The 23,528-nt window shown below is 33.6% G+C and overlaps 2 protein-coding genes and 1 long non-coding RNA gene across 3 annotated transcripts; all 3 read right to left on the reverse strand.

Moving 5' to 3' along the window:
* Positions 1 to 1,230: 1,230 nt before the first annotated feature.
* On the reverse strand, positions 1,231 to 5,011 carry LOC105764100 (uncharacterized). Its single transcript, XR_008191836.1, has 5 exons — positions 3,579 to 5,011; positions 2,220 to 2,289; positions 1,811 to 1,912; positions 1,525 to 1,598; positions 1,231 to 1,280 (listed from the first exon to the last, which is right to left on the reverse strand). It is a non-coding gene; the product is annotated as an uncharacterized LOC105764100 (long non-coding RNA).
* Positions 5,012 to 7,581: 2,570 nt separating this feature from the next.
* Positions 7,582 to 8,498, reverse strand: LOC128035405 (pectinesterase-like). The gene has a single exon (XM_052625010.1). It carries the CDS (start codon positions 8,363 to 8,365, stop codon positions 7,676 to 7,678), a length of 690 nt encoding a protein of 229 aa, XP_052480970.1. The 5' UTR covers positions 8,366 to 8,498; the 3' UTR covers positions 7,582 to 7,675.
* Positions 8,499 to 8,611: 113 nt separating this feature from the next.
* On the reverse strand, positions 8,612 to 9,791 carry LOC105762172 (probable pectinesterase/pectinesterase inhibitor 40). Its single transcript, XM_052625267.1, has 3 exons — positions 8,971 to 9,791; positions 8,720 to 8,880; positions 8,612 to 8,625 (listed from the first exon to the last, which is right to left on the reverse strand). The coding sequence occupies exons 1-3, from the start codon at positions 9,789 to 9,791 to the stop codon at positions 8,612 to 8,614; spliced, it is 996 nt and encodes a 331-aa protein (XP_052481227.1).
* Positions 9,792 to 23,528: the final 13,737 nt, after the last annotated feature.

Genomic DNA, 23,528 nt, shown 5'->3' on the forward strand with positions numbered 1-23,528 from the left:
AAAGGGCCTCCATTTTTTATTTTATTGTATTACATTTTATAAATTTTTAAAAGGGGTCTCAATTTATTATTTCGCCTAGGGCCAAAAAATGTCAAGAACGGGTCTGGCTACAATGGATCCCCCATGAGAAGATGAAGGCGCCAAATCTACAGCAGAGACGATGTCTCGACCTACTAAAACAAAATTGATTCCTTAATTTAACATCGTCGCTTTCACTAACAGTGCCTTCTCAACAATCTTCAAGCTTAGGTCTTGTTTGGCTTCCTCATTGCCTTTGCTGCTTAAAATCGCCAATGAATTTGAATCTAATAGTCCCGAGTCCCGAGTCGTTCTCTTCCTTTCATTTTTTCTTTCACAATAGATATTTAGATATAGATATTTTACGGTAATTGAAATGGGTACACTACACCAAAACAGGCTTTTAGCGGCGCTTTTTTAGGCGCTTTGACAAGCGTCGCAAAAAACGCCACTATTGAATGCGTCGCTAACTTTTGCGGTGCTTTTAGAAATAAACACCGCTAAAAGTCATGACCTTTAGCGGCGCTTTCCCACAAACGCCGTTATATACCACGACCTTTAGCGGCGCTTTTTCCACAAACGCCGCTAAATACCATGAACTTTAGCGGCGCTTTTGTCACAAACGCCGTTAATGAACATGACCTTTAGCGGCGTTTTTTATCACAAACGCCGCTATAGAACAAACCTTTAGCGACGCTTCTCGCAAAAATGCCGCTAAAAACATATCATGCAAAAAATTTATTTTAATCAAATAATATTTATTTTTATGATAAATATTATATTATGTTATATTTTTTAAATTTGAACTTTAAATATACTTTTAAGGATAAATAAAAATATTATTTAAATTAAATTTTCTATGAAAATGATAAAAGAAGGCAAACAAAGGAAGCTTAAATAATAATAAAAATTAATAAAAGTGAGAAAACGTAAATAATTAAGAAAAATTAAAATTGTAAACCTCAAAATTTAAGTAAAATCAACACCAATGCAATGCAAGTCATTGTTGAGTCTAATACAAGTGAACAAACTAAGATCCTAAGAAGAGAATCCTATTTTACTAACAAGAGTAAAATATCCATACTTTGTCCAAGATTTATATCGAAAAATCGATCGAAGAAGCAATCTCTTTGCACACCATTTCAATTCCTAGTAAGGCCTTCAAAGTAGTTGATGAAAGCCGCATACACATCCGATTAATCACTTTCGTTTGAATTTCCTTGGCGGTCCTTAAACGAAAATAGGGCATAGGGCATGTGTTCCTACATAAGCATGGAAAAATCCAACTCAGTTCAAAGACAAATAACTAGATATCGTGTTTCAAACGAATGAATGTGCATGTGAGAGTATCTCCAATATGTACTTCTGCCTTTTGTCATATATTTAGGCAGATAGACAATAGATTTTACATCCCAACAACTACTGCCCTGACTACTAGAGTTTAATCACAGAAAAATCAAAATAAAACATGAACTACAAGGGTAAAAAATTGTTCCATGGACTTACCTGCTCAAAACAAATACTTAAGCCTTTGCTATAGAAGTTGATATATAGAATACATAAACATGCCACAATCAAACCTGTACATAGAGAAAATTGTTTAGGGGGAACAATTCAAATTCTAACACAAAAGGCATATGACACCACTGTATTATCAAAATGTCTATACTTCTACTTGCAGACATAAAAGTATGCATAAATAAAAGATTCGAGATTTCAAGTGCCTCAATAAGGTATGTTTGAGGGGAAATTTTATAATAAAAAAAACAAGAAACTTGAACACGATGAGTACCTGAAGCACTTCAACAGAATATCTCTGTGCAGTTGCATTTTGTTCGGCAAATCTACAAGCATCTTCTGTTTCCTTTTGATCTTGCTCAAATCGCATTAAGATCTATGAAATATTTAACAAACATCATTATCATAAAGACATACATATCGATAGAAGAAAATAATCTTCAAACTGCTAAGAAAACTAGCAACTTCCAATTCACGATTCATGAAAACCAGAAACACGGGTTTTTTAGCAAGTTCTGGTAATGCATATTGACATTAAATTTCATGAAGAAGCCTAAGGTAACAGGTAAAAGCAAGCAAAATGATTTGCATGACAGGAATTACATAGTTTTATAATTATCTTTAAAAACAAGTCGGCAATTGACTGTAAATTTTGGCAAATTGAATAACATATTCCAGTTTACCCTAGCACATAATTGGCGACGATTGTCCTGCTTAACCATCTCCATCAATGCTGTCTCCAGTTCATCAAATCTAATACAAGTGAGGAATTCAATGTCACATTTGTCAAGGTTTATTTCAGCTGAAGAAAAACAATTCTAAAATAAATAACAGATAAGTTCATCCTTAAAATGCAAAGATTAAATAGTCACTTATATCCAATTTATAAAACATTATGACATAGCAGAGGTAAAAAGCAACCTGTAATCAAGAAAATAAATTACATTTCCTCTACGGTCTATAGATAACCGACAATCGAAGAACCAAAAGTAATAGACATAATATAAATTATTAACCCGAGAACAACTGATCTTTTCTCTTTTGTACCATGATTTGATTTTAAAAATATTAGCATAATAACGATGGTGATTTTATTTTCTTTAATGTTTTTTACATTCAAAATTATATTTATTTGATTAAAATAGTACAACTCAAAAAAATATTAACATATAAAATAAAAAAGTTTAAAAGATGAATAATGTAGACAAACCTAACAATTTTATATGGATATAATGAATTCCTATTAATATATATAAATGCTTATAAAGAAATAAATCAACTTTATGATTTTCCAACCAAATTCCTTATTTTCAAACCAAACTAAGAAAATCATAAATGGGCATACACGTTAAACATTTCCTCCTCTTCCATTGTTTTATTTTTTATCACCTAGAGTCGGTTAAGGACAATAACCTAGATATGGAAAATAAAAATTAAGGACACAAGTCTAGTTTAAATCTTACGGTTAATGGCCAACCCTTCAACGGAAGGCTACCAACTCCAAGGTTCAGAAGAAAAGTAAGCATGTAAGTATAAGAATATATACAAGAATACCTCGATTTAATAAACTACAGAACCAAAGGTTATTATATATGGTGCCTTTATTTTAAAAGAGAAATGAACCAGACAAAATAGAAACAGCAACTTCATGCAGTATTTTTTTAGAGTAGCTAGATTTAGCAAATGACAGTGCCAAACTAGAGAATCACCCAATTATCTTAAGTTACAGCGTACTAAGCATATTTTACAGTAGCCCACAAGCAAACACCTAATCTCCTAGCTTTCCTTTTGAAATATTTGGGATCATATTGGCCAAATTTAGAAGCATGTGAGTTGAATAAGGTAGGAAAGATAAGATGGACTGTGATGAAACCAAATATAAAATTTTTTGTAGAGGCTGAATGGAAATGACATAATGTTATAGTAAATCAATAAATCCATGACAAGATAATTAGAAGTTAGGTTATGGAAATGAAACTCATTAGTATGTAGCAAGGTGAATGGTGCAAAGTGAATATAAAACCAGTAGTTACAAAGAGTACCTGTATTTCCTATTCCAGGTTTTGACTGCATGATTCCCTGTCCATAAATTGAGGGATCCATGGGCATGGCTTTCTGTGGACCGCCCAAATTCACGTCACCTTTAATGTCTTGCAAGGATATATATATATATATATATATATATTAGTTCAAGAAACAAAAAGAGATTGATTGCAAAATGTTGCAGCAAATACAGAAATAACTTTTTCCAACTAGCAAAAAAAAGTTAGTAGAATCAATGCCTGAATTTGTTGCAATGCTGCAGTTACACTTCCTTGATTTCCTTGAACCAACTGACTGCATCAAAAATGATGATTGTATGTATGTGCCTAACATGAATATGACATATAGTGAATGAAAAATTATGTATGTGCCTAACATCTTGAGCAATAGTCATAGTTCCATCAACTACAATCGATCCATGACTAATATCTTGAGCAAAAATCACAGGAATCGAAGACACAAATAAGAACCAACCGAAGCACAGTTCCATTCTGTAAATCGATTATAAGGGCCTCACTCACTTCCACTGTACTGTATTAACTATTATGTTAACTACGAATTAACGATATAAGATAGTATCAGAAACTAAACATCTATGGTGGAATTCTGTATGAAATGATTGAAATCAAAAGTATATTTTAAACAACAAAAAAGGCGAAAACTTTCAAGTTTCAGATAGCAAGTTGTCCTAAACCACACAGTTTATCACATGTCTTTCCAGGTTATTAATAACTTGTAAGAAATCATTCTTTAATACCTTGGTCAGGTGTTCGTTCTACCTATTTGACTGCAAATTCCCACTTAGAGAATTTATATTTCCAATATCAATTTCAACAATCTTTAATCCTTGCAAAGGTAATGAGGTGAATAATACATACATATACATATATCAGGTCTCAATGTATCATGCCTTAACACATAATCAAACATATATGCCTGAAGAATGGAATAAGAAATAAAAGAAGTAGCAGATCCAGAAAAGCAATCTAAGTTTCAAATTTAAACCCAGAAAAGAACCCCAAATAGAAATTAAAACCTAGAAAAGAAGCTAACTAACCTCCAAAAGAAAGAAGCTAGAAAACATCCATTGGGAAAAAGCAAAGAAAATGCAGTGAAGTTATCTTTGGAAACAAACAGACCCACCAACAGTATAGAACAAGCTATAGTCTTGGTTTAGCCAAAATAGAAAGCTCGGATCTGTTTAGGCTTAGACTGGTGGTGTTGTTTCTTTTGTTCTGAAAGACAAGATAAACATGTTTGGTAGAATGGGTGGGGACTCGTATTTGTTGGTTAGCCATTGGAGAGCAGAAGAAGAAGGGAAAGTAGAGAAAACGATGAAAAAGGAGTTTAAAACATCGTCGTCTGGTAGCGAGATGGAAAGCTGGGTTCCTTTGATAGGGTCAGGTGAAGAGGAAAGAGAAAAAGGGAGAGGGGAGAGGGGAAAGGGTATCAAAAGAAGTTCAAAACATTGTCGGCCATGGGAAGATTAGGGATTTCACGGGGGAAATTTTTTGTAAAGTGGCGCGATTTCTCAAAGTAAAATGATTTTTGTATGGGAAATTTTTATAAAAACGCGATTTCTTATAAAATGATTTTTACGGCGTTTATTATAAAACGCCACAAAAAAATATTTTATTTTGAACAAAACGACTTTGTTTTGCTCTACTAAAAATATTTTATTTTGCTAACTAAAATATAGCTATTTTGCTACATGTTCAATGTGGAATGATTTTAGTTTTTGTATTTCATTTTTATTTGTTATAAATTGGTCATATCCAAAATAGATACTTACCTACCCATATGATCAATCATTACATGAATTTATTTATTTATCAATTTTTTAAATCTAATATTTAAATATATCAAATGGTTTAAACCATTTAATCTAAATTTAGATTAAATATTTTAAATATAAAAACATTAATTAATTGTATAAAATTTCATCATTTAACAAATCTAAAGTAAACCTTAAATCCTAAACCATTTAATATATATAAAATTGATCTATTATCTCTTAAATAATTTAAACTATAATCATAATTTTAATATATTAAAATTAATATTATCTTTTATAATTATATAAGAAATTATTTAATATATAAATTAAAAACATCGATTAATCTAAACCCTAAATCCTAAACCTTTAACCCTTATCTCTTAAGCCCTAAATCATAAAACATAAACCCTAAAACCACTAACCCCTCTTTTACAATTATATAAGAACTTAATTAATATATAAATTAAAAAAATACTAATTAATCTAAACAAAACCTTAACCTAGCCTCAAATCTCTAAACCCTAAATCACTAACTCTTAACCCCTAACCCCTAACTACTAACCCCTAAACCTTATTTAATATATAAATTAAAAAACACTAATTAATCTAAACCATAAACCCTAACTCGAATCCCTACCCCTAACCCTAAACCTTATTTAATATAAATTAAAACACACTAATTAATCTAAACCCTAAATCCTAACCTAACACCGAATCCATAAACCCTAAATCTCTAACTCTTAATCTCTAACCCTAACCCCTAAATCACAACCCTTAAACCAAAACCCCTAATCCATAATCCCTAATTCCATAATATATAAACCTTAAAATTGTAACTCCGAAACCGGCCTTAAATCCTAAATTAACCATATACCCTAAACCATATATATTAAACCCTAAACTATAATGATAATTAATTAAATATTTTAAAATTAATACTATCGTATCTTTTACAATTATATATGAAATTATTTAATATATAAATTAAAAATCAATCAGTCATGTACCCAAAAATTTTAAAATTATTTTAAATAATAATATTTTAATTTTTCCATTTTAACAAATATTTTTCTATGTTTTTATTTCAATTTATTTATACGTGTCATTATTTCAAATTTATCCATTTTTAACAAATATTCAATTAAAATAAATTGAATTTTAATTAATATAAATAAACAATTTAAATAGTAATTAGACAGAGAAAATGTTTTTTGCGGCGCTTTTTAAAAACGCCGCCTAAAAAGCTTTTCCAAAAGCATTAGCGGCGCTTTTTCAAAAACGCCGCTAAAGCCCGGAGCATTAGCGGCGCTTCTCAAAAAACACCGCTAAAGCCCGGAGCATTAGCGGCGCTTCTCTAAAAACACCGCTAAAGCCCCGAAAGGTTAAAAAAACGATGTCGTTAGCCTTAGCGGCATTTTCTCAAAAAACGTCACTAAAGCCCCAAAAGGTCAAAAAACGTTGTCGTTGGGCTTCGGTTTTTTGCGGCGTTTAGCGGCGCTTTCCTTAAAGCGCCACTAATGCTCGATCTTTAGCGCGTTTTTTGTAAAGCGCCGCTAATGCTAGATTTTTAGCGGCATTTTTTATCCAAACGCCACTAAAAGCGCCGCTAAAAGCCTGTTTTGGTGTAGTGGTATTTGAGAGAATGAAATGCAGGTGTGGGCTTTGATGAAAATGATGATGGGTTTTTTTTTTTTTGTAACAGCAACTTCAGGGGAAAGGGAAGAGAGAAATAGAGAAGAAGAAAGAAGATGGAAACAAAATAATAAATTTTTTTATTGATGACATTAATTATGACATTGTGATTATGTGGCACGTCACATAGGTTTACTTCATTGACCGGTGCTTGACTGATGGTCAACTTATGTTTACCATTAAAATTAGGTTGATTTCTAAAAAAATCATAACGTTAAGGATGTCAATAAAAAAAATGCTAATGGCTCAAACCCAAAACCCCCTAAACATTTAGGGTAATTTTTTTACAATTATGCCTAACAATTATTACCCTAATTTGAAAAGGACACAAAATTTGAAGGTATTTACAAACCTCCTAAATTCGACGACCATGAATTTCAAGGTATCCTTAAAAAATATATTATGAAAACTTTCACCACCCATATTAATAAATAATATTAAAATTAATAATATAAAAAATAAAAAACCCTAAACAATTAATAAACAAATACTTTAAAATAGAGTTTTTCTATTATTAGTTATGGTAGAAAATAAGCAATTTGACATGCATGTGATGGCAATTGATCAAAATATTTACAAAAAAGAAAAAAGGGCTAAACCGTAATTACGCCATTTAAATTTCAGGTTTCACCTCAAGCCGAGATTGAATGGAATATCAGTAGAATTCAACCACTGGTTTCCTTGTATAAATGCCCCAACAGTGAACTGATTTGCATCTGCGAAGCTCGTAATGACTCTATACCCAGGCCATGTAACTCTACGACTCGTATCCGACCCTGGTCCTCTATTCAAAAACTCCCCATAATAAAGTGTATTCAAAGCAAAATTCCCATTCCATTCCAACCATCCTGCAGGATCCACCAAATCATCTATATACGACCGCATAATAACCGTCCTCGAATACTCTTTCCAGGGACGCCCCAAATACGTCTTGAACGATGATATTACGGGGATTAAATCAGAATCGGCACGGATTTTACAGTTCAAAATTGAAATCCCAGTGTTCTGGTTCGGGTCTGCTCTTCCTTGAGCTGTGAAAACGTTCTCTTGGTCTGGGTTTGGTTTACGAGCGTATAAACTGCAGGCTTGGAAAACGGCAGCTGCGTTGCCGAAGATGCAGTCGACGGTGCCGTATATGTCGCATTCTCGGTAGAATTGCCTGAGGGAGTGGACGTAGAGAGTGTCTTGGTAGGCTACGAAGCTGCATTTGTAGAAGGCGGAGAGGTCTGATCCACTCCTTAATGCCACGGCTTGGTTCTTGCTTGGCCCTGCTGAGTTCTCGAAGGTTATCCCCTTGGCTATGAATCCGTCGCCCATCACCGCTGAAGGACCCCATACAAACAATGATGTGAAAACCCGGTATTATTATTATGGTCCCAAAGTACATTTTGATTCCATACTTTCAAATGAAAAAACAAAAGGAGATATTTTTGTAATAATATTTGTTTTGAACTGCAATAATAAAAAATATTGATTCAACTAATTAGCCAATTATGAAATTGACCTAACAAATTAACTCAATTTACAACTCCATTGTGGGATTTCAAGGTTTTTAGAGTAAATTTACAACTCCAGTACTAAAATAAACAGTAAAGCCCTATAGTATATTAACCCTAACAAAAACACAAAATTGTAGTACTGAATTTGAAGTTTTCAAAGTTAGAAACTCACCGACTGTTGCAGAGCGGAAAGTGGTATGGCCATCGGCCACATTTCTGTTTGCCTTCACCACTGTCTTCCCTATGCCGTCTCCCACAAACATCACCATTGTTTTCTCCATTTCCACCTCTATATTTTCTAGATAAGCACCAGCTTTTATATATATCACAAACCTATAATCAATTTCAACAAAAACATTCAACAATTTAAGCTCATGATTACTCCCTCAATCAATTATGAATTTGTTAAGAAATTTAATTAACCTTTCGTAGCTGTGTATCGGAGCTGCCGCAACAGCGTCGCCGATGGTAGTGAAGTTTCCACTACCGTCTTGGGCAACTATAAGGTCGAACTCAGCTGCGTCAACTGGAGCTTGTAGAAGTTTCCGATCTTTATGCGATAACCACGCCGGGAAATATCTTCTCCGGCGACCGTATTCCGGAAAAACTTCAACGGGTTTCGATTCGTTGACACCAGGGACTTTGTTGAGCATCGCTAAAGAGTTGCTGATATGATGAGATATGTTATGTAGAGCTTCTTTGATTACGTATTTAGTTTTTCCTTTGCTACCATGGAATCCATCGAGACATGTGTACTGGTTCGTCATTGCCGCGCTTAGAAACGTCTTTATCTTATGGTAGTTCCTAGAGAGCCGTACCCTCTTCGGTTTAAGCTCGGCGAGGGCTACCCTCAGCTCGGCTAGGGTATGGTTAAAAAGCTCGATGCAATCATTTATGGCGGCCCATTCTAAGGTGGTGTTACTCTTGAGACCCTTTTCAATCTCGGTGCAGTTGGCACAAGAGAGTCTCACCTCGTCCATGGTTTGGATTAAAATTGCTGAGATAAGGTCGGGGAGTGATCTAGAAGCAAGATTTTGGAGAATGGAGACAGTGGCGACGCAAAGGTCGGGATATAAAGTGCCTTCACATGCTGTGTATGCAATTTGGAGATTATTATTGACATGAAAATGGTGGGTTTCACTAGTTTCAGGGCTCTTTTCCAAAGGAACTATCAAAGAAATGAGGACCAACACAAGTAAAAGAACAAGTATGATCTTATTAGATCTTCCACTTAGATCGTACATGCTAGTTTTCAATGTTGAAAAATGGAAGAGAAGTAGAGAACAGAGAGTGGAGGACTGAGTTTATACACACATATATACATACAAATACAGGTGTTTGTATATCTTACATTTTTACAGACCTTAATCATATATATATTTGGTAATGTGTCATAACGGGTTTAATTGAGTTTAACACTCATAGTCAGTGCGGACCATTTCAATATCTTACAATAAATCTTTACAAATAAGATCACAATATAAACAATTTTACGGTAAAAAGGGAATTTTGATTTAGTAAAACCGTTTCATAAAATCTTTCCTCAACAATACACGAGTAGATTGCGAACTAAAAGCCTTTTCTTTTCTTTTCCTTTTTTTAATGTCAAGAGAATCCCTTAAACTGTCCACACGTACGATAATGAATATGGAAACTTTTGTCAAGTAATTAAGGTTCCTCTTTCAATTATTCTAGAATACATCCCTGCCTTTCTTCCCGTTCCCGGAAAATAAAGTTTTATATTAATATATAACAAATTCCGTGAATTGAGCAATTTATATTATTAATATTACAATAATTTGGAGGATGTGAGTTTCAACACACTTAAGTATGTATTATCTCTATTATTTTACGGATCAAGGATTAGACTTTATTTGGGCATTGAATAATATATGTATACATACAAAAGTGTTATTATGTGATTTTTAAGTATATGGATTTAAAATTAAAATTAAATTATCTTGAAATATTATAGGAAATGTGACATAACTTAATACTTAATAAAAGAATGTAAAATAATCAAAACATATGTTGATGGTGTTGTACATGACAAACATCATGTGTTAAAATCTATATAATGTGAATATAACAACAACCTATGTTTTTTTCTTCAAAAGAATATGTACGATAAATTAGGTAAAATATGATAAAATTGATATATAATACGAATAAAAATAATAATTTCTCAAAATTGAATAATTATGACAAATTGTATAAAATATTTTACAAAATGAAAGTAATATAAGCGTGACTCAGATGCACAATGTGGCAAAATATACATACAATTAATTTCTAAGCAGGAGCGAATCCATAAATTCTTTTAGGAGTTAAAATTGAATAATTTTTTTAAAGGATTAAACATAATATATTAATTTATTATTCATCATTTTAAAGAATTAAATATATTTTTTTATTTTGGAGACCAAAATATAATTTTATCATAAATTAATTTTTAACTTTATCATTTTATAGAAAACTTAAATATCAATTTTCCATTTGAGGGGAGGCAAGGCTCTGCCACTTCAAATTCACCCTATTTCTAAGATGTGAAAATTATATATATATATTTCATCAAAAAAGAATATATATATATATATATATATATATATTAAGAAAACATAGACATGACAAAGTTATTCTAAATATGGATGAACAATTGAAAATAATTAAAACAAATAACATGAATATAATACCGGATTTATGATTGCATCAAAATATACATAAAATTAATTAGTAATGTGTAAAACTTCAAAAATAACATGAACACAACAAAAAAAATATATGCATATGTATAATTAATTAATAAAGTTTAAAAATTAGATAAGTTTACATTAAAAATAATAAAGCAAACACCTAATATAAAATTTTCTTTTCTTAATTTTTAAAAATATTATTCTTAATGTCTTTTTTGGTGAAAAGAAAACATCAATTACATAAAACAACCATTCATGTTATCCACTTGTAGTAAATCTAAAATAGCCTTAAGAGCCTCATCAATAACTTGTAAGCTCGTTTTTTTTTTTGAATAATATGACTGGGCTATTATAAATAAAGAGTCAAACCAATAAAATGCCTTGGGCTTAGTTCCTACTGTCAACAAACATAAAACAAAAATAAAACAAAAAATGGGCTACAAAGTTTGTCCCATGGAAACTGACCCTAAAAAGCAAATCAGAAGATGAAAAATCAAGAACAGTAATTAATACCCAGTCAAATCTAACAGCTGGACGCAATTAAAACCCCATCTTTTCATGCTGAATTGTCACAGCTGTTCAGAGGATAACAATTATCAAAAAGATTTTTCTTCAGTCTATTATCATTTTCAAATCCCTTTCTTTTAGAAAACCCTTTAGTCCGGGTTCCTTGCCCATTCCTCCTACAGACATCCTTCATTGCAAATCAGCTCATTTCCAACCAGGTTCCTCTCTTCCCCTTTTGTTAATGCTTCTTTCGCTAGTTTATAGGATTGATAATTTTCTGATTTTTGAATAAACTGGAAAATAATTTCTTGAAATCGAGAACTATGACTCTGAATATCTCTGATAACCGCTCCAATAATCGACTTATCCATATCTGTCGCTTGACATTTTTTGATGACTGTCTTCGAATCTCCCATGATTGTAACTGATCGGAGACCCATAGCTATGCCTAACTTGATTGCCTGTAGGCATGCTGAAGCTTCTGCAAGAAACAAAAATGATATGTTGGAATGAAGGGTTGTTTTTAAGGCTCTTATCTCTCCCCTCCGGTCACGTACAATAATTCCTGACACCGATCTGTACCTGTTTGCATTAAAAGCTGCACCAAAAAGTATTATGTCCTGCGTTCTCTCCTTCATTTGTCTCTGTATTTTGGCAGTCTTCCAGGTATGTTTTTCCTTTCCCACTTCTTTAAGTTCAACTAAATAAGTCTGTATTTTCTGTACTAGATCCCTTCCTGATACAAACTTTCTTTCATGCACCATTTGATTTCGCGAGTTCCATATCACCCATAAGGCACAGCAAAACACCTGACACTATTCCTTGGTTCATTTTTTGAAGACCCAAGTAAGTCATGTCCTCGTATTTTGATCTTGATATGATGTAACCCAAGACATATTAATATTTTGCCAAACTTCATTACTTATAGGGCATTACTGGAAGACATGGAGACTATTCTCTTCCCCGGAGCCACAACCTGAGTTTAGCAAGACGATCCACTACCAAGTTTTGATTTCTTGGTATATGCTTAATCCTCCACTCCCCTTCTGAATGCAAGATGCGAAGAGTTCTTCAGAGCACGGTGATCCCTGAGTCTTCCAAATTCATATCAGTCAAGATCTGGGCAACTTCAAGATTATCAGTCATAATAATAATTCGTTAATGGCCCTTATTAAGTAAAATAAGGATCCCATCTAGAATGGCCTAAACTTCAGCTTCGAACAGAGAGCACACGCCTAGGAATCGGTTAAATCCCACTATCTAATTTCTATCCCAGTCACGAGCCACGCCTCCTGTTGCAGCATAACCAAAATCTCTGGCCACAGCTCCATCAGTGGATAAAAACACCCAAGTATCATCTGAATTGACCATCAAAGAAGAACCCTGCTTGTTATTAATGTGATCTCCAACCTGAGAGTTATAATGACGACCCCAACAACTAGAGACTTTCACCACTTTTGATGTTGTCCAAGATATGTGTTGGAAGATAAATAGATTTATATTCTTCCATATACGCCAAGCAACTAGTCCAAACAGGCAGGATGAGGCCATAATCCTACAATCTTTCATGAAAACAAAGGTTAAGAGTAAGCCAATCCTAAAAAGAAACAGAGAAAAACCTTTGTTTTAACTGATCTGGAATCACAAGCCGCCACACATCTTTCGCAGAAGGACAATCTCTGAGAACATGCACCAAATCCTCAAGATCATGACCGCATATTGTGTAGGAGCTGCAATGACTGATTCCCCTTTAGCTCGTTCTGAATTTGTAAGAAGTTTTTGTTTGAAACCAAGCCAAAAGAAGACTCTTACTCTCTGAGGACCTGGATATTTCCAAACCATCTTCCAATATTCCTCCTGGGAGTTCCAAGAATTCTCTTTCAAATACCAATAGGCACTACGAACTGAGAAGACTCCAGACGCTGACTGGGTCTATATAATCCTATCCGAACTAGAGTCAGGGTGAGGAGGAAAGCTAATGATTCTATTTATAATATCTTCAGTCACCTAGACACGAAACAAATCCAAATTCCAGCTACCATCAAAATTAACCATCTCCCTAACACAACAATCCAAATCAAGGTTAGCATAAGAAGGAATTATTGAGATTAAAGGGCCCATACCTGGAATCCAATGATCTTTCCAACATCGAGCACTAGCACCATCTCCAATAGACCATGCAAGATTTTCTTGAAGAAGCGGCCATATCTTAGAGAGTGCCTTCCATAAATGAGAACATTGGCTTTTATTGATAGAATCTGGGAAATGATCTTTCCAACCATATTTGGCACGAAGAACACTAACCCAAAGCGCATTACTTTTAGTCACTAGATTAAAGCCAATCTTCATAAAGAAAGATAAATTTTGATCTTCTAAATGTCTGAACCCAAGACCTCCTCGAGTCCTCGGTTGGCAAATAGAATTCCAACCCACTAAAGACATTTTGGGATGCCCATCAGAACTACCCCAAATAAATTGTCTAACCAATCTTTCAATGTCAGCACTGACACCTTTCGGAATCGTCAAGGACTACATGAAATAGTTAGGAATGGAAAGAAGTATCGATTGGGCAAACGTGATTCTTCCTGCAATAGATAATTTCCTAGCATCCCAACTTTGTAATTTCTTTCTCACTTTATCCACAATAAAGCTCAGAGTACTTTTGGCAATCCTGCCATGTAAAAGAGGGACACCTAAATAGGTGCCAAGATTTCAGACTTCCTAATAACCAAAAAGTTGGTTAATTTGATTACGAACATCAGCTTCTGTATCTTTAGAAAAAAATATATTACTTTTCCTAACATTGATTTGGTGTCTTGAAATTTCACAGAATTGAGTTAGAATGCTATCCAGTAATCGAGCTTGGTCAAGTTGAGCTTTACAGAATATCATTAAATCATCCGTAAAGAACAAATGAGACACTGAAGGGCCTGTGCGAGAAAGATGAATTGGGACCCATTTTCCAGATTCAATTTCTACCCGAATAAAATGCCCTAACCATTCCATACAAAGCAAAAATAAATAAGGTGATAAAGGACAACCCTGACGAATTCCTCTCTTAGGTTTGAACTTCTGAGTAGGCGTCCCATTCCATAGAATTTGCATAGAAGAGGAAAAAAATAGCTGACATGATTACTTTCCTTAAGGAGACAGGGATTCCAGCAACTATCAAAGAAGCACTTATAAAGTCCCAACTAACTCTGTCATAGGCTTTCTCCAAATCTAACTTAATAGCCATCCATTTCCTTCCTTTCCTATTGCGTCGCATAGAATGGATGATCTCTTGAGCTAAAATAATGTTATCAGAAATGTTACGCCCAGCTATGAACCCAACTTGTTCTTGGGATATAAGCTTAGGAAAGATCACCTTGAACCGATTTGCAATTACTTTCATTACTAACTTGTAGAGAACAGAACATAAACTAATGGGCCTAAAGTGGCTAAAATCCTCAGGGCTCTCTTTTTTAGGAATCAGCACAATCAACGTATTATTCAATTCTGGATCAATCAGACGTCCATCAAAAATATCTTTAACCCACTGACACACATCATTCCCAAGAATATCCCATTGACTTTGAAAAAAGTGAGCATGGAAACCATCACTTCCAAGAGCTTTCAAAGGAGCCATGTCAAACAATGCCCTTTTAATCTCCTCATTAGTGATAGAAGCCTCCAGAAAAGTAACCTCTGAAGAATTAAAGCTAGGAAAACCAACATTTAGAATATCCCTCAAGGTAGAAGGAGCCTTTCCATAAAGTCATTCAAAGAATTCCACCGCCTTAGCCTGCAGGATGTCTTGATCTAAACACCATTCCCCATTATCTATGCGTAAGGTAATGATACGGTTGAATTTCCTTCTCCTCAACGTACGACTATGAAAAAACTTTGTATTACGGTCCCCCAATTAAAGCCATTCACAACGAGCCTTTTGTCTCCAAAGTAAATCTTCATGGTCTAGCACATTTTCCAGCTCATCCCAAATTTCCAATTCTTTTTCTGCTAAATACGTAGAGGAATAATGCTCCAAGGGTTTTTGAATATTGTTAAGCGATCTCATAAGATTTCTCTTACGAGTACCTAAAAAACCATAAATATTCCTGTTCCATTCTTTAGCAAAAAAAAGTAAAATTATTTAAAGATTCAATCATATTACCTACAAAATTCCACCTTTCTTTAACAAGGTTAGAGAAATCACTATGCTTCGTCCATCCCGCTAAAAACCTGAAAGGTCTGCCTTGAAGTAAACTAAGATCAGGTCTAGTAGATAACAAGAGGGGCCTATGATCAGACTTAATACGAGAGAGATGATGAACAGAGTAATGTGAAAAAGCAGACACACAAGCATTATTAGCTAAGGCATGATCAAGTCTGACAAAAGTACCGCCTCTTAGCCAAGTGAAAGTAGGTCCATTAAACCCCAAATCCTGCAACTCACAAAAGTCAACAAAATTGCCAGAAAAATCACAACGCTTACCAACAGAAACATGACTCTTTTTATCTGAAGAAGATAAGATTGCATTAAAATCTCCCATAATTAACCAAGGAAAAGAAAGATTAGGATTAGTTGATTTTAAGTCATCCCAAAGAAGCTTTCGTTTAGACCTATCAGGACTGCTATAAACAAAGGAAATAAAGAAAGAATTATTAGGATTAAAACTATTAACATGTAAGAGAATAAATTGCGGATGATTTCGAACAATACGAATTTGGATAAACTCCTTCTATCCAACCTATATGCCGCTTGAAAAACTAATAGTTCAACCCGATGTGAATAATTAAACCCCAATTTTTCAATAATAAGATTAGCCTTTTTACCACTCACCCTCGGTTCCACCAAACAAGCAATATCAGGCATGTGCTCAGCATTGTATTCCTGAAATACTCGTAAAAACTTCCTACTAGCGCACCCTTGACAATTCCATGAAAAAAATTTTATATTTAAAACCATAATAAAATATATAAAACTAAAATAAAATAAAAACACCAAACCCCTAATAGAAAATTATCAAAAAAAAACAAAACAAATAAGGACTATAAGAAAATCCTTACTGCCTAGGGATATTAACTTCCTCTTTCTGCACACCAGATTCGATACTAGATTCAAACCCAAGATTAGAATTTGCAAAAGTCAAAATGCTCTCGGCAAGAAACTCCATCGATTCCTTCAAGGGTGTTCGCTGGACTCCCGAAATTTTGAAGCGAGCATTGCTGCAATGAAGGAGTTTAGTCTGTTTTTTAACAAATCCTCTTCCTCTGTTTTTAAAAGCTTTACCCGAACCAGAGGGAAGCACCAGAGAAGAATCAAAATTATTAGAGGGATAAGCATTGTTATTATCCTTGTTTTGGGTGCTTCCATGAAAGACAACCGCCGAATGTCTACCAGAGTCAAGGTTTCCAACATCCAGTGAGACTGCAGTTCTATCTCGCCTTGTATCCTCCAAAACTGACTGATTTTTTGAACCTTCTCCTTCGAATCCGAGACCCAAACCGTCACCTGAGATTGTTTGCAATTCATCTGCTGTAAAAGACCGATTACCCTTTCCAGTAGCAACAGAGGGGTGATGGGCTGCCAAATCCGGATAAAAAAATAACTCCACGGGCCTGACCAACAGGTATGACCTCAGTGCCCAAACTACTAGCAGGCTTCTTTATGTTATGTAATTTTTCCTTCAGGCTTGTGCTGGGCTTACTGGGCTCCGAAATTAGCCTACCGTTCTCTTTAAAAATAGGGCCACAATTCTCCATCAAACCCACCTCCTTTAAGTTACTTTTATTATCACTGTTTTTTCCCCATCTATTCGACCATTATAAGGAGTAGCAGAATCTTTCCCCATAGAATTGCCATGCAAAATTTCTTTTCCTTTATAACGCCTAGTATCCGGCAAAAATCCCTCAAAATCCTCTTTGTATATATCTTTATTATTAAGGGCTCTAAATCGGGATCCTTCTTTTCCAATCTATTGGTTATTTAAGGAATTTTGCATATTTTCTCTAATTTTTTGCCTTGATTTCTTTTCAACGATTATCCATGGTCCGAAATTCCCGTATTCCTTCTCCACGCCAACCTTGATCGTGTTTTGAATCTCTGGTGACATTTTCGACGGGGCATTCTCCTTTTCACTAGGGATTTCAGAATTCTTAAAAGAACAAGAGTTTTCCACATGCCCATATCTCCCACAGTGAAAATAGATTGTAGATAAAGATTCATATTCAACATTCTTCTTACGACCGTTGATCAGAATATGGGACACCAACGGCTTTTCCAAGTCAACATAAATAGCCAATCTAACAAATCGTCCCCTAGTCCTGTTATCTGTGTTCATATCCAATTTAACCACTTTTCCAACCATTTCCCCTATCTCAGTGATGATTTTATGATTGTATAAATCTATCTCGTGGAGGGTACGCCATTCACAAATGTTTTTTTGAATGTCCCCATCCAAAATATCCAGATCATCTTTTCCTTCCAAATCAATGAGAGTATCCTTTGACGATTGGCCTACAAGCATTTCCTTCCACGAGATAGGTTTTTTTGGGGATGAGTCGATCAACATATTATTATTAGTATCAACATCTCCGCCTCTGAAACGAACTTTCTTAAGGATCAACTCCTCAGTAATGGATTTTTCAAAGTCAGTGTTTTCACAGAGAGAACTCATGGCTTTTTTTTTTCACTTCTTCTTAATGTCTTTTTAAAATACCATAGTTTCTCCTCTTAAAATATTTGACATTATTAATATGGCTAAAAATTAGTTGTAACAACCCGATTTTCAATAGTGCTGAAAAAGGTAGTTTTAATATTTTATTTTCATAAATTGGGTCCGAAAATATTTAATATTTACGGAGTTGGTATAAAAGAATATTAAAGTTTAGTCCTTTAATTTTGTCTATTAATTTTTAATAAGGTACAGAGACTAAATTGTAAAAGTTCAATCACTATAGATTATTAAATAGTTAAAGGTTCAAATTGGTAAATAAACCATTTTGTTTCATCAAATGGTGATGGATGATGTTATAATTCACTAACTTTGGCTAATTAAGATTAAGTTTTGCTTAATTAAAGTTTAATAAATTAATTTTGATTAATTAAATTTAATCAAAAGTATATAAGTTAAAATTAAAGAGAGAAAAAGCCATTTTTTTATTCATCTTCTTCTCCACTGAACAAAGAACAAAGAAAAATCTTAAGGAAGCTTCAAACATTCAGCCCCTAATTTGTAAGTTTAATTTAATCATTTTATTTTAATTTTTATGTTTTTGAGGTCATGAGAGCTTTGTAATGCCTAAACCCATATCCATCGCCGGATTAGATTTACGGAGTATTACAATTCAGAACAACCAGTAACAAATAGCATCAAGTTTACCAAATTAATTAACAAATTTATAAATAATTCACATTGAAGTAGGACATTCATTTACGGACCTTAAATCGAGCGTACGAGGCCTTAAAATAGATTAGGAACAATCAGGGACCAATTCGAAACAAATCAGCAGATTTGGGACAAAAATGAAAATTTTTGAAACAAGGATCACATCACACACATAAAACAGATTACTTCAATCCAAACATACCATACCTAAATCATGTCAAACTTACAATTTCATGCTTGTCCACTTATGCTTAAACTTAGAATTAAACAATGCATACCACATTTAGTTACTCATATCATAACATCAAATGCACACAAATACACGTTACATGTATTTAGGAACCTTACAAACATAACCAAATGCTCCTATTAGATGCCACATAAGCCAAAAGTAATTCAAAATCTACCAAAAGATCCTCGGATACTGTGATTCTTCAACTTGATTCGATCTCCTGATTTCCACAAACATAATCTACAAAGAATAAACAAATAATACGAGTAAGCTTTCATGAAGCTTAGTAAATTCGTCGTTTAAACGGTACAACTTACCGAATTAAACCTAATAATTCAATTAACAAGATTAGTAAACAGAGTTCTTGTCAATCATAGTTCACAATAGGTGAGTAATACTCGAACAACTATGAAAATCAATTTCCACATTTCAATAGCATTCAATGATTAATAAAGCATTGCCCAATGAATGGTATATGGATATGAGTACACGGTTAACCATCTGGAACACACCAAACGCACATACGAGCAAATCCAATCGATAATACACCTCGGCACTAAGTGTTTAGCCCGTAGCTAACATCCTCCCCTGTAACACACCAGAAAAATACTATAATATAACACGATAGTCCACAACAGATGCAGGACCTTGGTATATTTAGTGAACAGAAGAAATACAAAAATCATCATCACATCTCATTCCAATCTTGTACTGTGCGCAGAATAACCTATTGGCATGTCAATTGTAATCTATCCTACGTTTATCCGACTCAGGATATTTCATTAGTATTCAATTGCGAACATTAATACATTGTTCAACACTCAACAATTAAATTCATATGACACGCATTTAAATTGTATTAAAATTAAAATGAACGAACTTACCAAACTAAATTGCAGTAATAACGAAAGTACAGGGACTATTCTGTAACTTTCTTTTTTCCTCAATTCTCAACTCGTTCTTGATCTAAAATAATAATTTCATTAAATTAACTAATTCCAACGGCAAAGTTAACCTATTTTATGCAATGAATTCCTTTTAGAAATTTTTACAAAATTACCCCAACATTTCACTTTTATGCAATTTAGTCCCTAAGCCAAAACATGCAATTAAACCATTTTCAATCAAACCCAAGCTTAGCAGAGTAATCTAGCACTTCTTACAGCCTATATTTGTTGTTATTTCATATCAAGTACAAGTAATTTTATTATTTTCACATTTTAGTCCTTAAACATTAAAATCATCAAAAACTCCTTTACAAAATAATCCTATCTAACAACCAAGCTCAATAATCTACCATAAAATGTCAAGAATATACCAAAATCATCAATGGCATAATCCCTAACATTTGATAGTTTTACAAATTAGTCCTGGGGTTAGCAAGATTAAGATAGTACAAGCTTAAAAACATAAAAATTACTAAAAATAGACAAGATTTAACTACCTAATCAAGGAACCCTAAGTGACCGAAGTTTACCTCCCCTTGTTATTCTTTAATTTTACTTAATTGATTTATCAATTTACTAAATTAACCTTTTAATTTCTAATGAAATTTCAACTTCAACTTACCTAAATTGTCCACTATTTTAACTAATGGTATAATTACCATTTAAGGAGGGTTTAATTGCACAATTTCTCCTTCAATTATTTTAATTTTTTAGCAAAACTCTTAATTTCAATTTAACCCTAAACTAATTAGGACTTAATAAGAAAATATCCCAAAAGCTATTGAAGTAATCATGTCCATCACCGCTTGGACTTTTTTACCATGGTTTAATCACCATTTTGGTCCCCTTACTATTTTAAATCTATAGCGATTAACTTTTACCTATTTTACAATTTAATCATTTTTAATTAATTAACTATCTAAACGATAAAATTTCTTAACCAGAATTTAATACGACACTAATGACCTCGTAAATATTAGATAATTAATATTTATGAACTGACCGGAGTTGTGGTCCTGAAACCACTGTTTCTAACCCTACTGAAAAATGGCTATTATAAACTTAATTTAGCTAGCTCATATACCAATTTGTAAACTTTTAAAGTTTTTGAAAGTTTCCATTGTTGGTTTCTTGAAGAAATTGGTGTTAAGTTGATAGATTTTAAGCTTAGATGTGAAAAGAGACTAGATTGTAATGTTTAAATTGTTAGTTTTGTACAAAAGCACTAAAGTGAATAAAATATGAAATTGACATGAAAATTTGATAATAATAGATAGTAGAGGGTCTATAATGGATTTGATTGAGATCATTTTGAAACTGAAGCTCAAATTTGAAAGATATTATTATTTCAATTTTAAGGACTAAATTGAATAAAATGTAAAATTAAAGGGCATTTGAAAAATAGAATTAAATTGGTTCATACATATCCTGGAATGATATAAAAATATTTGGTATTGATGAATTGTCTGAAATAATTATTTAGATCAATAATTGAATCAAACCAGAGATAATCGAGGAAAAGCCAAAATTATCGATTAGTCCCTAGAGGTTCTTTTTTGCCAGGTAAGTTTATATGGTGTAAATGTATTTAAGTTATTATTTAATTGAATTGTGTATGTATGTTTGATTGTGGGTTGATTTTTCGTAAATTGGTATAAATGTGAGAGTTAGACTAAATTATAAAGAAATGTATATGTGTTAAATATGCCCGAGCGAACTTAGTAAAGGTTAGAATATGATTGATATGACAATAGGGTCTTATGCGTGCTTGTACAGGATATGGGTTTGTAGGAGATTGTCACAGGTTAAATCGAGATCCAACATTTTTTACGGATCATCTGGTATTATATGTCTCCACGGAGACTTTGTTGTGGTAGAGGGATGTATTAGCATGTGAATATGGAAATGATGACCATAGGCTTTGCACTTCGGTGCCCTGATGTGGTGTAGTTTCAGCTCAGATGACCAACATTGTGTGGTGTAGTTACCTGAGTATCTGAGTCCGTTTAGTAGAGTTCATCGGGCTAAATGGTTAATGTAAAAAGAAAAATTGAAATGAATGATATGAAATTAATGTTCAAATGGATAAATTTTGAATTTAGCATGAGCATGGTATTAAAAAGTTGTTTTTAAAATGAATTAGATTGATATATGTTTGAGATACCATATGATTTGATTATATGTTAAACTCACCTTATTAATGTTCATCGGGATTTGAACCGCGACCAGTGACATTATCCCCCACCTATTTTTGCAACACCCTCGTTGCGTCCTTGGAATGACACTAGTTTGATTCGCCTCAGAACTTTCTTGACACCTTAGGTCTTTCCTGACTAGTCGCACTATCGGGTAGTATATGTTTATTTTATTAATATTACAAAATTTCTTTAATTAAAGTAAAGGAATTAACTAAATAATAAGAAACATGGAAAGAAAGAGAAGAAGAAAGAGAAAAAGAATTCTCATCTTCTTCGTCAAGCATTGAACACCATAGCTAAGGAAACCAAATGTAACACCCCTAACCCGTATCCGACGCCGGAACAGGTTTACGAAGCATTACCGGACTAATAAAACAAAAATTCATACATTTCATGTTCATTTCTCAATAAAATAATTCAATTCATTCATAAAGTCCCTAATACGAGCCCTCGAGAACCCAAATAGACATTAGAAATAGTTCGGGACTAAACCAAGTACTCAAGAAATTTTTCAGAAAACATATAAAATTTTCAAAGGTACAGGGGACATAAGCCCATATGGCCAGACCGTGTGTCTCACACGGCAAAGAGACAAGCCCATGTCTCAGGCTGTGTGGACATTCAAAATGGGGCCACATGACTGTGTCCTAGCCTGTGTCCCAACTAGTGAGCACAATGACTTGGGTCACATGGCCTGGCACACGCCCGTGTGCCAGGCCGTGTGCTAGGCTGTGTGAAAACTAGAGGGTATACTGACTTGCGCCACACGGCCAAGCCACACGTCCGTGTGGTAGGCCGTGTGAAGCTACTGACTTGTTTTCTAAAGAAGTTATAAGGGACACACGGTCGTGTCACCTAACCGTGTGTTACACACGGCTGAGACACACGTCTGTGTCTCTGCCCGTGTGGACAAAAATAAATCATTTTCTAAGCCATATTTCTCACCCAAATTGGTACCAACCTAAACATAACAATTTGCATACAACCATGACATAAATAGACATTCAAAACCAACCAATATCAAGCTTATAATT

This window comes from Gossypium raimondii, chromosome 12 (genome assembly GCF_025698545.1).
Source record: "Gossypium raimondii isolate GPD5lz chromosome 12, ASM2569854v1, whole genome shotgun sequence".
Lineage (NCBI taxonomy): Eukaryota > Viridiplantae > Streptophyta > Magnoliopsida > Malvales > Malvaceae > Gossypium > Gossypium raimondii.

Excerpts from the sequence above, each read along its gene's own strand:
- LOC128035405 (XM_052625010.1), bottom strand. The coding sequence starts at position 8,365 with ATGGGCGACGGATTCATAGCCAAGGGGATAACCTTCGAGAACTCAGCA.
- LOC105762172 (XM_052625267.1), bottom strand. The coding sequence starts at position 9,791 with ATGTACGATCTAAGTGGAAGATCTAATAAGATCATACTTGTTCTTTTA. Across the intron at positions 8,881-8,970 it reads CCGATACACAGCTACGAAAG|GTTTGTGATATATATAAAAG; the intron begins GTTAATTAAATT and ends AATTGATTATAG.